Source organism: Heterodontus francisci, chromosome 22 (genome assembly GCF_036365525.1).
Source record: "Heterodontus francisci isolate sHetFra1 chromosome 22, sHetFra1.hap1, whole genome shotgun sequence".
NCBI lineage: Eukaryota > Metazoa > Chordata > Chondrichthyes > Heterodontiformes > Heterodontidae > Heterodontus > Heterodontus francisci.
The window spans coordinates 74159424-74177000 of NC_090392.1; the positions used below are offsets into that span (position 1 = coordinate 74159424).

Genomic DNA, 17577 nt, shown 5'->3' on the forward strand with positions numbered 1-17577 from the left:
TCTGGGTCCATTACAGGAAACTACATTAATTCAGTATTGATGGCAGTAGAAACCTGTATCACAATAGCAACAATATGAACTAAACTTAAGACTTGTATAAAGAAATTCTACATCATAGAGTCAAAGTCATTATGGCACAGAAGGAGGCCATTCAGCCCATCGTTTGCAATTCTTAAAATAAAACTGTTACGAGAGTGGCGAGACAGATATCCTGCCAATTGGATTATAACTTGGACTGATGAAGCAGATTGCAGCTGCATTTTGGTAGGCAGGGAGCTCAAACTGGGCAAATACATGTTAGACATCAGGTCATTAAATGACTATGAAGTACACAACTGAGAAAATCAGAGAGGATGAATGACCAAAGACACAGGCTTCTTAACGAATAATGATCTTAGTCCTGTGAATTGCCTTAACCTGTGATGTCTCTGGTGGCTATTGTAGAGGTTACAGGATGGGAGAGTAACTAGTCTGCACTAGAATCTGGGCCCAAACTAGTCAAAAGCATGAGTTGATAGCCAAAGTTCTAATTTTTGCATTCCGTACACCATCAACATTCTATGTTAGCAATCTGTCGAGATTGTAATTATGCTGAAGTTTTTACTTTTCATTATTTTAGTTTAGTTTAGTTTAGTGATACAGCACTGAAACAGGCCCTTCGGCCCACCGAGTCAGTGCCGACCATCAACCACCCATTTATACTAATCCTACACTAATCCCATAGTCCTACCATATCCCCACCTTCCCTATATTTCCCTACCACCTACTTATACTAGGGACAATTTATAATGGCCAATTTACCTATCAACCTGCAAGTCTTTTGGCTTGTGGGAGGAAACCGGAGCACCCGGAGAAAACCCTCGCAGACACAAGGAGAACTTGCAAACTCCACACATCTTGAAAGGTGATTTAAAAAAATGTTCATTGCATTAGGAAAGAATGTGAAAGAAATATCAGGTGAATAAATTGAAGTGATAAACATAAAAGACCCATTAGTTCGTTTAACTTGTTTCTTACAGCTGTGATGCCCAGTGCATCACTATACTGACACTCTGCACCCATGTCAAGCCCCAGGGAGAGGCAAAAAAACAACAGAGAAAAACCCTAGGCCAATTAAGGGAAAAAATATGGAAATTCCTCGATGACCCCTTTAGGTGATCAAAACTAGTCAAGGAGATCACTTAGACGTTGACTTTTATCACAGGTTACCTACCTCTTGTATGAGGTGACCTCTGTCCTAGCCAAAACAGGTTCTTAACAACTTTAGATCTTAAATACTGCTTCCATTTTCTCTTGGACAGTAGGTGCTGGTAATGGAGCATGGCTGCACCAGAGCCACTGAGAGTGAAAGATGTGCCAGCTGCTGCTTGATGTGAGTTTGGTCTGCATGACTGGAGTCTATAGCCTGCCTTTCTTCTGCACACTCCCAGGCCATAGCAACTTTGCCAGGTTTTCCAATCTGCACTCCCCTTCCGCTATTCTGCTGTAACCACTTACACCTCCTCTGGAACCATTTTTTTGCTTTTTTATTTGCTGCATTTCCTCCCTTTTGCCTTGCCACATCACCTTTTAATTACTCCTGCCCTCCACCTTTTCACAGATTTTTCTCCTTTTGTTTTTCCCCTGTCTACCATTAAAAACTGTTCATCTCTAACACCTTCCAGTTCTGATGAAAGGTCATTGACCTGAAGCATTAACTCTGTTTCTCTCTCCACAGATGCTGAAAGACCTGCTGAGTATTTCCAGCATTTTCTGTTTTAATTTCAGAAACAGGCCCATCTATTTCTTGGGTACGAACAGAAAAAGTCACACATTCCCTGGTATATTTTTATCAGCCAGTTATATAAAAAAAAGCACTATACTTTATGGCTCATTAATGGGTCATATGAGGCTGCAACATCAATAACCATTCCGGCCTCAAGGCAGGAACTGGTTTTGTTTTGGTCTTTTCAAACAAATGATTGGTCCTGCAGCTTTAAGATTGAGAATCTACCATGCTGAGGCTGAACTGGTTCGTTTTATGCTTTACACAGCCCCAGGTATCTAACTTACCTGGTTATGCAGCAAATTGGACTTTGCTTTTAGTTCTTTCGCTCTCATCTCCAGCTGTTCCTCAGCCTCCTGAACTTTCAATTCCTGCAAATGCATAAATAAATCAGAAAGTGTGGTACTTGTATAAATATACTTAAGCACCAACAGATTTTCTATTGTTCATAGGTAACCTGAGGTCTGAGATGTGGTTCTAATGTTTAGCTGCTAGCTTTGCCCGTCTTAAGCAAGCTGAACTAAATAGGAAAATTTAGGTAAAAGCAAAATACTGTAGATGCTGGAAATCTGAAATAAAAACAAGAAATGCTGGAAATACTCAGCAGGTCTGGCAGCATCTGTGGAGAGAGAAGCAGAGTTAACGTTTCAGGTCAGTGACCCTTCTTCAGAACTGGCAGATATAAGAAATGTAAAAGATTTTAAGCAAGTAAAACAGGGGTGGGGCAAAAGATAAAAGAGATGGTGTTGATAGGACAAGGTCACAGAATAGCTGACCAGAAGGTCATGGAGCAAAGGCAAACAATATGTTAATGGTGTGCTGAAAGACAAGGCATTAGTACAGATAGGGTGTTAATGGATTGAAATCTGAACAGCCACAAGCACAAACATGAAAACAAAACAGTGGGCAGACACAGTAGAAACAAACTAAAATAAAATAAACACAAAAAAAAGAGAAAAAAGAAAAAATAACTAAAAATAAATGTAAAATGGGGGCTCCATCATGCTCGGAAATTATTGAACTCAATATTCAGTCTGGTAGGCTGTAGCGTGCCTAATCGGTAAATGAGATGCTGTTCCTCGAGCTTGCGTTGATGTTCACTGGAACACTGCAGCAATCCCAGGACAGAGATGTGAGCACAACAGCAGGGGGGTGTGTTGAAATGGCCAGCAACCGGAAGCTCGGGGTCATGCTTTCGGACTGAGTGGAGGTGTTCCGCAAAGCGGTCACCCAGTCTGCGTTGGTCTCCCCATGGTAAAGGAGACCACACTGTGAGCAGCGAATACAGTAATGGGAGCTCTTTACAACTGAAAGTCAATCAAAGGGCATTTACAACTGTTTATAAATTTTAAGCTCTTGATCAATGAATAGCTTTCCTTTTGTTGGAATTGTTTTGCATCCATAACAAAGTGTGGCACGTTAAAGTGTAGTGTAAATAACTCCAAAGTAATGGATAAACCCTTTAAAGGTACAGGCTGTTGAATTGCAGGATGCCAGAAAAGGTTTCCATACAACTGTGGGAGATCTCCTTTGTTTAAATTGTAAAGGAGTTTCAGCAAAGTTGTAGAGAATCAGACCCAGCAATGGTTAAGGCGAGGAATTGGATTTTGAAATGAAGCACAGAGGAAGCCAAGGAATGGAATCAGAACTGTGACACGTGGGGCAATTGGAAAATAGGGCACAAGCATAATCGCAAGCAAAGTCAGAGCAGGAATGGGGCTCAGCAAGACGAGCTGAAGGGGGTAGGGCTCAAGGCTAAAAGGAGGCGATAATGTGGCTTTGATGAGACAAAAAGACTTTTGTAAGCAGAAATTTAAAAATGGTTTGTCGGTATATATTTTGAATGGTTGTTTTTAGTTTCGAAGGCAGAGAAGCTGAAGGGGTCTGAGGAGTAGAGACAGCAAAAAACCCACAGAATGTTCCTGCTAAAACAATTAATCCATGGACCAAAGGGCACCAATATTTCCTAAAAATCATATTTTTTCCCATTTGATCACAATTCCACCTGCCTTTAAGGATGCCTGAATGCAGGCCAGCCCCCCGGATCCCAGTACACCCATTCTAAAATTGATGAGGAGCATTGCCTTGCCCATAGTTGGAAATTTGGGTGAGGAGATAATTTAAATAATTATTGTGTGTTAATAGATCCTGTGCAGCCAGATATCATGGTCCATTTTGCTTTAAAATTGATTGAGATATCATGCATGACCACAGCTGCAGGTGGTAGACCGGATTTCTCCATTCCGGCCTCCAAGGCTCCACATTCCTGACAGAGCATTGAGAAATTAGCACCAAGGCATTACTGACATTGTGACTGCAGTGTTAATAAGGTGGGAGGTATTGTTGTGCATTCCAAAGGAATGACCACCTTTCTGTGAAATAAAAAATTGCTGTTGGGGTAAATTTGGACTTGCCAATCAGCTACTTGAAATGTGCCTGAAACAAATTCAGTTGGACCAAAGTGCACAGGAGCTACCCTACATAGTCTGACTATGTTGTTAGGTTAGGTCACTGTTCACATGGTGCCCGAAGTGGGTAATAGTGTTTTGTGGAGTTAGCAAGGGAATTGTTATTGCACTGACCTCCAGGAAGACACCCAGATTGCTTAGTACTTAATCGGTATGTTTTGCATCCTTCAATTTAAAACTATTTATTTGGCAATTCATTGTGTATAGCCGCTGTTGCACTTACTTTCTCTCCGTGTAACTTTCGTAACTCATCAAGGCGACGCTCCAGCTCCTGGCGAAGCTCCGACAACTCACACTCATGGACCCGAGTTAATCGCTCATGCTCTTCCTGCAGCTGCTTCAGGAGTTTACTTCTCTGCTGTCGCTCCTAAACAATAGCAATCAATGAACACATTAATCAGGATGAGCAAAGTGATGGATGGGGAAATATGGTTGTGGAATGCAAGAGTCTTTTCATTTTTAGCTTTACTTAGACAATTAAAATGGATTGAAGTACAATTAAATGAATTCAGAGCAAATTAAATCACAAACCGATGGCTCCTCTTCAACTGCTTGCAGCATCTTTAATCAGATATCACAGAAGACAATTATTTACTGAAAGAATGGAGCACTCTCCTCCTCCCAACAGACATTGAGACATGCAATAAATAATAAACGAGATAAGGTCAACCTTATGATCCCAACCTCTGGATAGACCCTCACTCTCAATTCAAGTAGCTAATCTTCAAATCCTGCACAGGTTAAACGTTTTAAAAAACAGAATTACAACAGGATTTGACCTGGGTACAGTAGAGTTCCAGAAGTGGAAAATTTGCTCAAATGAGTCACTCACCTTTTCTTCATACTCCTCTCTAATCCTATCCATGGTTTGTTGATGCTCTTCTTTAATCTGTTGCATTTTCCACTCATGATCTTTCTCTACCTCCTCCCTTTTTTCTTTCAGCAAGTCACTCAGCTATAAGCGACAATAATAGTGTAAAGCATTTATTGAATAAGTAGTTCCTTATTTTTTGTTTGAAGCGATGCAATATATTGAAGGATTCATAGATAAATTTAGAGTACCAAACTGCATTCCCACTTCTAACTGAATGCAGCTTCAGGATTAAAATTATTCCTTTAAGTAATAAAATGCATCAATATAGAAGTATATTTTAAATGAGTTATCAGAAAGTCCTTAATGTTAGAAAAAGATAAATGTGCAGTTATTGACATCTTCTCACATAGTAGTTGTGCAAGGGAGTTGATAGTGAAATACTTATTTTCATTCCCAGCCATTAGTTTAGCTGGAAGATCAAAGGCCAATTTATCTAGAAGTGATATGGTTAGACTATTCTATCTGATTCGGCTAGAGTATATATTGTTACTGGTGGTGGTAGCTTTGCTGGGAGTGGGTATAAATATGGCACATCTTTTTACACAGGATGTTGAGTTTTGATACAATTTGTGTATTTAGGTATCAAAAGCCAGTCCCTAACCATACAAAGGTGTAGGACCAATATGTTTATGGGAATGTCCAGTGTAAGGGACACGAGGATGGAAATTAGTCATGTCATGCCCCAGGCAGCTCATCTATTTGAATCAAATGACTTTCTGGTGACTTGCCAACAGCCCTCATGTAAGTCCTGGGAGAGAGAGCAGCAGTCACTTGCTAAGCGATATCCATGTCTGGAAATCCTGAACGGAATCGGCTCAATGCCTACTTCGCACGGAGCAGCCCAATTTCTCGAGGGCAGCTAAAGCAGGCATTAGATCCCTCATTAACATATGTAAGGATCATTTCAAGTGGCCTCCAGGAACGCCTAAAAAAAAAAATCATCTGACCCTCATTTCAGATGCTCTTGATACATCAGAGACAGTATTGCAAAATGAAAGCAAAATACTGCAGATGCTGGAAATCTGAAATAAAAACAGAAAGTGCTGGAAATACTCAGCAGGTCGGGCAGCATCTATGGAGACAGAAATCTCTCTGTTTCTCTCTCCACAGTTGCTGCCAGACCTGCTGAGTATTTCTAGCACTTTCTGTTTTTATACCACAAGGTATATTGAGGGCGGCACAGTGGCGCAGTGGTTAGCACTGCAGCCTCACAGCTCCAGGGACCCGGGTTCGATTCTGGGTACTGCCTGTGTGGAGTTTGCAAGTTCTCCCTGTGTCTGCGTGGGATTTCTCCGGGTGCTCCGGTTTCCTCCCACAAGCCAAAAGACTTGCCGGTTGGTAGGTAAATTGACCATTATAAATTGTCACTAGTATAGGTAGGTGGTAGGGAAATATAGGGACAGGTGGGGATGTTTGGTAGGAATATGGGATTAGTGTTGGATTAGTATAAATGGGTGGTTGATGGTCGGCACAGACTCGGTGGGCCAAAGGGCCTGTTTCAGTGCTGTATCTCTAATCTAATCTAAAATGAATCCTTTTTGTCTCTGTTCTACACCTGAAAAATGGTGTCTATTTTCTACCACATGCTCTCCATTCGAGTAGTTGAGCTTGAGTTGTCCAAAATCGCTAATGCTTTGAAAGATACTGGGGGGTGAAGTGGTACCTTTGGTTATATGTATGTGCCAGTTTGCAGTTTCTCCAGCCTGTACTCTGTGGATGTCTGACATTTCACTAGGAGTTCTGTGGCCAGCAGAAATGGAGGAGGAGATTAAGGCATTTCTATTTGTTTCCTTGATGGAGAAAGCACATGGAAAGCTGAAGCCACTTATGCATCCGGTGTGAAGGGTGAGTACAGCATTTTGATCCACTTCCTGAACATATCTCACAGTCCATTGTTTTGAACAAGAAATTTCTACTGCACCCTGTGAAATGCATTTTCAGTGTATCAAAAGATTACAAAGATCGGGAGGTGCAGTGGTGCATCTCACAGAATGGCCACTTTATGAAACAGGCCTGTATCAAGCCTGTTTGGTCTGCAAGTACTACCCTGAGGACATGACCCAATTTTTATTAATTAATGTTTAAATTCAGCATGATGCAAATGAATGTGCTGCTACACAACACACACATACCATTATTCCACAGCCTGCAGTTATCAATTTATTATTGTACAATGGCAGTCAATTGTCCAAATAATGCATAATCACATGGAGTTTTTTTTTTAAAAAAAGAGCGTTTTGAGGGACATTTTTATATTTAAATTCATGTAGAAAATACTCAAGTTCAGGTGCAAGGCATTATTAGATTTCACAATTCCCCTGGTTAGAATTGAGATAACACATGGCTGCCCACCTCTCGCTCAAAGTCTGCAATTTGTTGTATTTTCCTCTGTGCTTTCTGAAGGTCTCGCTGTAGTTGAGCTTCCTCATCATTGTTGGCATCAGCCATCTGCTTCTGGAGACTGGAAAGCACCTTGGGACAGAAGCAGAAATGAATTGTTCCAAAGTACCCTCTTAATCTCTTGATTAATGACCTATCTGGTTAATTCTATAAATTCAATCTGAAACCTCTTCAGTTTAAGATGGTCTGATGTTGATAGTCAGGCACTGAACAATATTTAAATGGAGCTGCATGGCCTTTGAGCACCCTTCTTTGGAGAGCCAACAGTGATGGAATTTGTTTTGGACAGAGTACATCAGCAGATTTTGCGATGTCCAAAAAAATTAGGTCCTGAACACCAGAATCAAGGAGCTCACCTCCTTTATATTGATAATGTGCTGCTGCTCACCTGACAGTCAACAAATTATCAATGCAGAAGTGCCACTGCATCTCTTTTATTGATATTCAGCTTTGCTTCATTAAATCTGGTCTCCTTTATACAATGCTACACATCCTCTCTTTTGTATATCTGCATTCGACAATGAATGAGGATGACATAAATGGTGCTACTGATTTGGGGTATAGAGTAAGTCCAACAGAATGGAGAAGCTAAATTAACTGGTGTTAGGGTAGTAAGGTACAGTGCCTTTACTTTAACAGGGCATGCTCATTCAGCTTCCTTACACCATTAAGGTCAGCAACTCTTCCAAAGCAATTTGCCTGAACTCATCAACCCTCACTGCTGAATCAATAACATTTGGTAATATAACAGAAAAATCAAAAAGAACATTTTAGAATTAATGACAATTCATTTATAGTCATTGCTCCCTCTTTAAATAATTTCAATTGAATCAGTCTGCTATAAAATAAACCAAACAAAAATTATTCACTGCCCATCTTTTGCATAGAATTACACAGCATCTACAGCAGAGGCAGGCCATTTGGCCCAACTGGTCTATGCCAGTATTTACAATCCATAGGAGCCTCATCTCACTCAAATGTATCATCTCACCCTGTCCTCATATCCCTCCATTCCCATTACCCCTTGTATGCAGAAAACCTTCCCTTAATGTGTTAATACTATCGGCTTCAACCACTTCAGGTGGTAATGAGTTCCACACCCTCACCACTGTTTAAATAAATTCTCCCTAAATTCTTAATTTGATCTGTCATATCGATCTTATATTTAAAATACCCTCTTGTTATGGCCACCCACAAGGGGAAACAGTTTCTCCACAGCCAGCCTATCAGATTGCTTCATAATTTAAAAGAAAATGTGTTCTCTTAGTTTTCCCAACCTGTTCAATCTTTCCTGATAGTTGCATCTTCTCAATTCTGGTAACATTCCCATAAATCTTCTCTACACTTTCTCCAATATCCTTTTTGTCATACAGGGACTGAAACTGCTCACACTGTTCCAAGCGAGGTTTAACCAAGATTCATGAAAAATGATTGCAGCACAGAAGATGGCCATTTGACCAGTCATGTCCGTGCCGGCTCTCTGTAAGAGCTAGACCCACTCCCCTGCCTTTCCCTGCAGCCCTGCAATTTTTTTCTCTTTAGATAATTACCCATTACCCTTTTGAATGCCATGATTGAATCTGCCTCCACCACACTCTCAGGCAGTGCATTCAAGATCCCAACCACGCGCTGCATAATTTTTTTTCCCTTATGTCGCCATTGGATCTTTTGCCATTCACCTTAAACTTGTGTCCACTGGTTCTCAACCCTTCCATCAATGGGAACAGTTTCTCTCTTTCTACTCTGTCCAGACCCCTCATGATTTTGAACACCTATATCAAATTTCAATCTTCTCTATGGAGAACAGCCCCAGCTTCTCCAATCTATCCCCGCAATTGAAGTCCCTCATCCCTGGAAGCATTCTTGTAAATCTTTTCGGCACCCTCGCTAATGCCTTCACATCCTTCCAAAAGTGTGGTGCCCAGAATTGGACACAATACTCCAGTTGAGGTCGAACTAGTGTTTTGTAACAAAAAAAAAGGTGCACCATAACCTCCTTGCTTTTGTACTCTATGCCTCTAAAAAGCCCAGGATCCCATATGCCTTATTAACTGCTTTCTCAACCTACTCTTCCACCTTCAAGTATCCGCAGGTCCCTCTGTTCCTGCACTCCCTTTAAAACATAATTGTTTATTTTATATTGCCTCTCTTTGTTCTTCCTACCAAAAGGTATCACTTCACACTTCTCTGCATTAAGTTTCATTTGCTACCTGTCCACTCTTTCCACCTATGCCCTCGTGAAGTCTATTTCTGTCCTCCTCACAATTCACAATACTCCTAATTTTTGTGTCATCCACAAATTTTTTAAACTGTGCTCTGCACACCCATGTCTAGGTTATTAATATAGATCAAGAAAAAGTGATGCTAATACCAATCCCTAGGGAACCCCACTATATACCTTCCTCCAGTCCATAAAACAACTGTTTACCACTACTGCTCTGTTTCTTGTCACTCAGCCTACTTCATATCCAGGCTGCCACTGTCCCTTTCATTCAAAGGGCTTTAGCTTTGCTCACAAGCCTGTTATGTGGCCTTTTAGAAGCCCATGTACAGTACATCAATCACATTACTCTCATAAACCCTCTCTGTTAATTCATCACAAAACTCCCTTAACAAATCTTTGCTGGCTTTCCTTAACTAATCCACATTTGTCCAAATGACTTAATTTTGTCCCAGATTATTGTTTCTAAAAGCTTTCCCACCACTAATGTTAAACTGACTGGCCTGTAGTCGCTAGGCTTATACTTGCACCCTATTTTTGAACAAGGGTGTAACGTTTGCAATTCTCCAGTCTTCTGACACCACCTTTGTATCCAAGAAGGATTAGAAGATTATGGCCAGTACCTCTGCAATTTCCATCCCTACTTCTCTCAGTATCCTTGGATGCATGTTGTCTGGTCCCGGTGGCTTATCAACTTTATAAGTTAAGACAGCCCTTCTAACATCTCTATCAATTTTTAGCCCATCCAGTGTCTCAACTACCTCCTCTTTCAATTACTTGGGCAACAGCTTCTTCCTTGGTAAAGAGAGATGTATTAATGAGTACTTTGCATCAGCCATGCACAAATTTTCTTTTTGGTCCCTAATCAGCCCGACTCCTTTATTTAACATCCTTTTACTATTTATATGCCTAGAGAAGACTTTTGGATTCCATTTTATGTCAGCTGCCAGTCTCTTCTCATACTGTTTCTTTGCTTCTCTTATTTCTTTCACTTCCCCTCTGAACCTTCTATATACAGCCTGGTTCTCTACTGCATTATCAAACTGACATCTGTCATATGCACCCTTTTTCTGTTTCATCTTACTCTATCTCTTTTGTCATCCAGGGAGCTCTAGCTTTGTTTGTCCTACCTTTCCCCCTCATGAAAATGTATCTCGACTGTACCCGAACCATGTTCCTCTTTAAAAGCAACCCATTGTTCCATTACAGTTTTGTCTGTCAATCTTTGATTCCAATTTACCTGGGCCAGATGCATTCGCACCTCACTGAAATAGGCCCTCCTCCAATTATGTATTTTTACTCGGATTCTCCCCTTTTACACTATATTCTTCTTGAAATGAATCCCGATACTTTGTTTGCACTTTTCTATGACCTTATAAGCATATGTTGCTATTTTTAGTGATTTATGTGTCTGTATTCCTAAATTTCTTTGCTCCTCTAATCCATTTAGTTTCTTACCTTCCGAAGAATGTGGCTCCCATTATCCTTTCTACAAAAAAGGTACACCTCATACTCCATTATACTGAATTTCATTTTCTATTTATCCATTCACTTTATAAGCCTGTCTTCCTGTATTTTGGTGCAGTCACCCACAATATTAGCTTTATCACCCACCAATCACACCGCAGCCACCCCCCCCCCCACCAAACTTTTGTATCATCTGTGAATTTCAACACCATACCTACAATTTTGAGTCCAATTCATTTAATTATATGGTAAAGAAAATAAGAAAATGCATTTGTATAGTGCTTTGCACTTCCTCAGGATGCTCCAAATGCTGTAGAGCTCCTGAAATACTTTTGAAGGGTGGTCACTGTTGTAATGCAGGAAACGTGGCAGCCAATTTGTGCACAACAAGGTCCCACAAACAGCAATGTGATCACGGCTAGATAACCTGTTTGAGATATTGGTTCCGGGATAAATATTGGCCTGGACACCAGGGAGCATTCCTCAGCTCATGTTCAGAAAAATGCCATGAGATCTTTTACATCCATCTGAGGGCCTCAGTTTAACATCGCATCTGAAAGATGACACACCCCTCAGTGCTGCACCAGAGTGTTTGCCGAGATTTTGTGCTTACGTCCATCGAGTGGGACCTGAACCCACAACATTCTGACTCAGAGGCAAGAGCTACCAATTAAACCAGAACTGAAAGCAGTGGTGCCATATACATGAATGATTTTGACTCAGGAATGGTACAGGCATCAGTGTGACACACAGTACCATGGGCATTCATTGCTGCAATCCTGACTTCAGCTGTGCCATTCTGGGAACCTGCTGAGCAGAGGTTTGTTGTGTCCCATGGGAGTGGGGAAAGGGTGAGTGTTAAGGTGGGGATATTTTGCCACCCTCGGCGAAACACTTCCAACCACCCATTTTAAGTGGAGCACAGGGACACACTGACTTCTTCTCCTCGTGGCTCAAATTGATGTGTGGCATGGGAAAAATCAAGAAAGGAAACAGACAGAAAAATGTAGACCTTTAGATTAGGTGTCTCAGCAAAGAAGTACAAACAGAGAAGTACAAAGTAAAACACATCATTAACAAGTGCAGAAATGCTAAGGTTCAGAGAGAACTGATTTTATGAAGTTCTGTGATGTACACTGAATGTTAACAGCTCAAGTGCTCATTATTTTTGATGCACTATAGGGTGCCCCTCCATCTGGTCACCCTGGAGTTTACTTCTTAGGGCATTTCAAGTACAGCAGAAGTTGGACCAGGATGAAGTAAAGACTCATGTGGAGAGACTCCTCTTTGCTAGTGTAAAACAGGTTTTCTGATTCAATTAACCTCCCCATCAGCTGCCCTAACATTGTGAATTGTATTCTCTCTGTGGAAAGAAGTTTCTCCTTTCTGAAATTTTAGCAGTTCTTAATGTTTTTCTTTTATAACTCACTTCTTGATGTTTTTCCTCAGTTGCTGTTTTCAGTCCTTGAAGGTCACTAGCATGCCTGTTCTTAAGCTCCACCAGTTCCTGCAGGAGAAACAAAGTTATAAAAATTAAACAAGTAGCTGAGAAGAAAATTACATTATATATATATATATATATATATATATATATATATATATATATATATACACATACACATACACACACACAGTTTCCAAGATACTACACGTTTCTTAAGTTAATATGCAGCTATTGTAACAATACTATTACTGTGACTAAGATAATGATTATCTGCAGATATTCAGAAACACCAGTTGATATGGCATCCAATTGGGTTGGAAACCCAGACTGAACGTCTGAACAGGGTTTGGATTCTGGACAAAACAAAATATTCAAATTTCAACACTGAATCCTAGAGGCAATATGCTAAAATATTTAAATGTATGATATAAATTAGCAGAGAATATTCTTCAGTTATCCATTTGCTGTAACCAATGGGTAAGCTGGCTGCTTGCTAGCATGGTCTCTCTGACCTTCACCTGTAAAGCAGACTGAAAAATGACTGCTCCAGTCATTTTTCTTTTTTCAGTTTTCAATGAAGTAACACAAATCAAGAAGAAATTTTAATGAGCAGTTGCGAAGGTGCTGCTCTGGAGGTACTACTAATCAACCCCAGGCCCTAGACGTAGGAGAACACTCCTGATGCACTGCATCATCCAGCAGAAGGAAGACAGAGTCATCATAAGCTCCAAACAAGAGGGAAATGGACACCAAAAGGCACAGAGGAGAAGCAGCTTTGTTGATGTAATATTTAATCTTTTTGATGTATTTTTTCAAAGTTAGCATTGGCTTCAAGCATTTATCCCACTCTCATGTTCATGTGAAAATATTGTGTGATTTGTAAGAGAAGTATTTTTTATTATTCAGCAAAGATTCGACCATAAAACTATAACCACAATCCCCACCAACCAGCCAGGATGGGTGACTTGAATGTTCAATATTTTGGTAAACAGAGTCATCTTCTAATTAGTTTTATAAGGATCTATTTGTCTTTCTTGGATGGCAGACTGGCTCAACAGGCTGAATGGTCTACTTCTGCTCCTAATTCGTATGGTCGTATATTAGCTTACGCTACACAATATAGTAGTGCTCAATACTCAGGCAGACAGAGACAGTAATGTACATGTCCAGCAGTGTTGATGAAATAATTTTTTGTGTAATGATGATATTCATCAGTACCGCAACTTTAGACCCAGGAGCTGAGGCCTACCTCTTTCATTTCTTTTTCTAACTTTTTGCTCAATTCATCAAGAGCTTTCTCTTTCTTCTTTTCCAGCACAACCTTCTCTTCCTTTAATATTTCATCTGTCTCCTTCCTCATCTGCTCCAGAAGAGCACTCTTTTTGTCCTCCAAGCTCTGCTGTTCAGTTGCCTGCAGTGAGCTCAGTTCATCTCTAAGCTGCTGCAGTGTAGCTTCCTTCTCTGCCCTAGAATATAGAAAATAAAGCACAGACATACAACCCAGCACTTTAAAAAAAAACAAATAACCTACATATGGCTACCAAGAATATTGTCCAACTGCTGTTCAGTTGCCATTTTGTCCAGCACCTCTTTAGACTAGCTATTCAGTCAGTACTTTTTTTTTTTACTTTTCCTTATGTACATCCTTAAACCACGAACAACCTACTTGGGCAAAGGAAACAGTTGTAGAAATACTTAATATTTTACATCCGCTTTGCATTAATCAACAAAAAATACTGTATGTATGTGCCTTTTTCAAATTAAAACCTTACTTTGATTTTGCTATTTTATGTCCCTCATAAAATTGATAACAGCAATATTAAAATATTCAGAGTTCAAATTTAATGCAATTTGTACTAATAAGTTTTCATCTTTTGCTAGGAGCAACTAGCAAATTAGCAATTTTTTAAAAATCAGTATCACAGGAGTCTATTAATTGCAACACCCCTGAAGTGAGCAAAACATTCCTTTTATCTAACTTCCCTCGTTAAGCTGATTCCATTAAAAGTACATTTATGATCTCAATGCACAGCTGAAGAAAAAGTAGCCCATAGCTAAAGTATCTTTAACACCAGGCTTGTAGTGGGCAATAAAAGGACGAAAAATGGCCCAATGGGCTCCTTTGAATTGGGCCTACTGTATGACAGTAACCAGGATGCTATACAAATCTACCCTCTGTTCTTCTACATTATGTGTCGGTTACAAGAGCGGCTATCAAACTGACTTCTGCAAGTTGCTCTTCCAAGTTCATATTACCCGTTTGTAGCTGTTTTCTGTCAGTCTGCCGAAGGCCAATTCCACAAACAGGTCTAAGACTATCTGTATATGGCCTATAGGAGGGCAGAGACAAAGGATAACAGACAACAAACACTTCTTTCTTCCATCTTACAAAGATTATTTTTCTCCTGCTGGGTAGGGCTATACTCGCCTGGTTCCATTCTTATCTATCTAATCACAGCTAGAGAATCACCTGAAATGGCTGCTCTTTCCACTCCTGCACTGTTAGCTGTGGTGTCCCCCAAGGATGCTCGCCTTGGATTCCTCCTATTTCTCACCTGTTGCTGCTCAGCAACATTGTCCAAAAACACAACACTAACCACAGAAAACGGCAGTTTCCACATGTACGCTGACGACATTTGGCTATACCTCACCACCACCTCTCTCAACCCCTTGGCATCCAGTACTGTTTGAGCAGAAATTTCCTCCAAACTAAATAGTGGGAAGACTGAAGCCATTGTATTCTGTATATTCTGTTCCCCAGCCACTGACTCCATCCCTCTCCCTGGCAACTATCTTGAGTCTGAACCAGATTGCCTATTTTCACCTCTGTAACATCGCCTGACTCCACCCTGCTTCAGCTCATCTGCTGCTGAAACCCTCATCCATGCCCAATATCTCTGGACTTGACTACTCCAACATACCCCTGTCCGGCCTCCCACATCTATCCTCCATAAGCTCGAGGTCATCCAAAACTCTGCTGCCAGTGTCATAACTCGCACCAAGTCCCATTCACCCGTCACCCCTGTGCTTGCTGATCTACATCGTCTCCCAGCTAAGCAATACCTCTATTTTAACATTTTATTCTTATTTTCAAATCCTTCCATGCCTCACCCCTTCCTATCTCTGCATTCTCATTCAGCCCGACAAGCCTCAAAGGTATCTGCATTCCTTTAATTCCGATCTCTTCAGCATCCCCAATTTTAATTGCTCCACCAATGGTGGCCAGCTGTCAAGGCCCTAAGGTCTGGAATTCCCTTTCTAAACCTCTTCACCTCTCTACCACTCTTTCCTCCTTTCAGATGCTTTGTAAAACTTACCTCTTTGACCAAGCTTTTGGTCATCTTCCCTAATATCTCCTTATGTGGCCCAATGTCAAATTTTATTTTATAATTCTCCTGTAAAGTGCCTTGGGACAGTTCATTACATTAAAGGTGCTATATAAATACAAGCTGTTGTAAAAAAAAAAAATCTTAAAGAGAATCCAAGTTGCAGACCTGGGAACTGAGAACAATGAAGCTCAATGAGTCACACAAGCTCAGCACCATGCAACAATTCTCAGCAGGCCAATAAGATGATTGTATGTATTGTGGTGGCAAATTGGGAGACCCAAGAAAAAGTGGCTCTCTGCTACCAACTGTTGCGTGGACTTTTCTATTTCCCCGAGATACCAAATGTGCATGAACCACATGTCATCATGTCAAGGGCACTGGAGTAAACTAAAAGCCTCTCCATTTTCTTAAGAACCCACAGGGACAGGTATGAGGTTGGCAAGATGCAAATAAATGAAGATCAAATGCAGCAAATTGGTCATTTAAAAAAAAAATGCAAGCTTCAAATCCTTAATAGGGAAAATGAGTATCAGTATTCAAGAGCACTACAGACCCCATTCTCTAGTTCGTCTTTACACTTTTCTGGTCTGTTACCTAATTTCCTTCCCTGTTGCCTTGATTTCATTTTTAGTCTGGATTTGCAGTTTGAGTAGCCAATCACTCTGCTCCTGTTTCAGTCGTGCCTCTTCTTCCTCTCGTTCAATCTGGAGCTGCTCTTTTAGTAACCTTGAAGATTGAAAATATAAACCTGTGAGGTTTCATTCATCTCTGTCATTTCCAGTACTGTAGGATGGAGTTCCCTCAGTGAAAGGCCAGTAACCCAGACAGATCAGATAGTTCAAGGTGTGATGCTGATTTCTGCTAGGGTATCACTGGAGTGCTAAAGTTGAGCTCAGTGCTTTGTGGGGCTGGGGGTGGTGGGAGCAGGAAAGACAGAGGTAAAGAGAGAGGCGGGAACATAAGCCAGAAATTTCTGCTTGATAGTTCAATGGGTGGGCATTGTCTTAGAGCAGGATTCAGCAGGACAGATACGATCTCCATGGTCATATAGCTTGCCAGTACACTTTGGCAGAATAGGTTTACTGGAACCGCTTTCATGGGTGAATTCTGAAGACCATCCCAGATCTCTGCCAATAAAAAGCCTGTGTACAATGGCAACAGATGGTCACTTAGAAACACAACACTGCATCCAAATATTAATTGCAGACTAAGGCTACAGCAGTAAGTAACTATCAGAGATGAAGTGGCAGAGTGGGTTACAAGTTCTAAAGCTAAAGGGTCTCAGAAGTAGGCAGCGCACACTCAAAGGCACTTCTGTGGTCAAGAGGACAATAAGTTACGAATTATACATATCCAAAATAATTCTCCTAAAATGTATTCAATCACTTTTAGTGGGCAATAATCACATGATTTGGTACCAACTGGCAATTGTTTTGCTTCCATCAATGAAATAGATTTGATTGATGTCAATTACTAAGGAGAGAGCGTCTTTGTATACCATTCGGGACTACGCTAAGTACTTTGTGCACAATGTGGACAATTTTAACATAACCCACAAAACTGACAAGATCAGTACAACATTTGTTTTACATGCACAACAATTTACTCT

The 17577-nt window shown here is 40.6% G+C and overlaps 1 protein-coding gene across 7 annotated transcripts in view; it reads right to left on the reverse strand.

Annotated features, from left to right (window-relative positions):
* The window catches only part of LOC137381443 (centrosomal protein of 164 kDa-like), a 173706-nt gene that overhangs the window by 25515 nt on the left and 130614 nt on the right, over positions 1–17577 (reverse strand). For all 7 annotated transcript variants that reach the window (XM_068054036.1, XM_068054040.1, XM_068054037.1 and 4 more), the window contains 7 exons: positions 16563–16694; positions 13889–14105; positions 12625–12702; positions 7460–7579; positions 5066–5188; positions 4457–4600; positions 2053–2136 (listed from right to left, as the gene is read on the reverse strand). In XM_068054036.1, coding sequence (XP_067910137.1) covers positions 2053–2136; positions 4457–4600; positions 5066–5188; positions 7460–7579; positions 12625–12702; positions 13889–14105; positions 16563–16694 — 898 coding nt within the window. The remainder of the gene's footprint in view (positions 1–2052; positions 2137–4456; positions 4601–5065; positions 5189–7459; positions 7580–12624; positions 12703–13888; positions 14106–16562; positions 16695–17577) is intronic.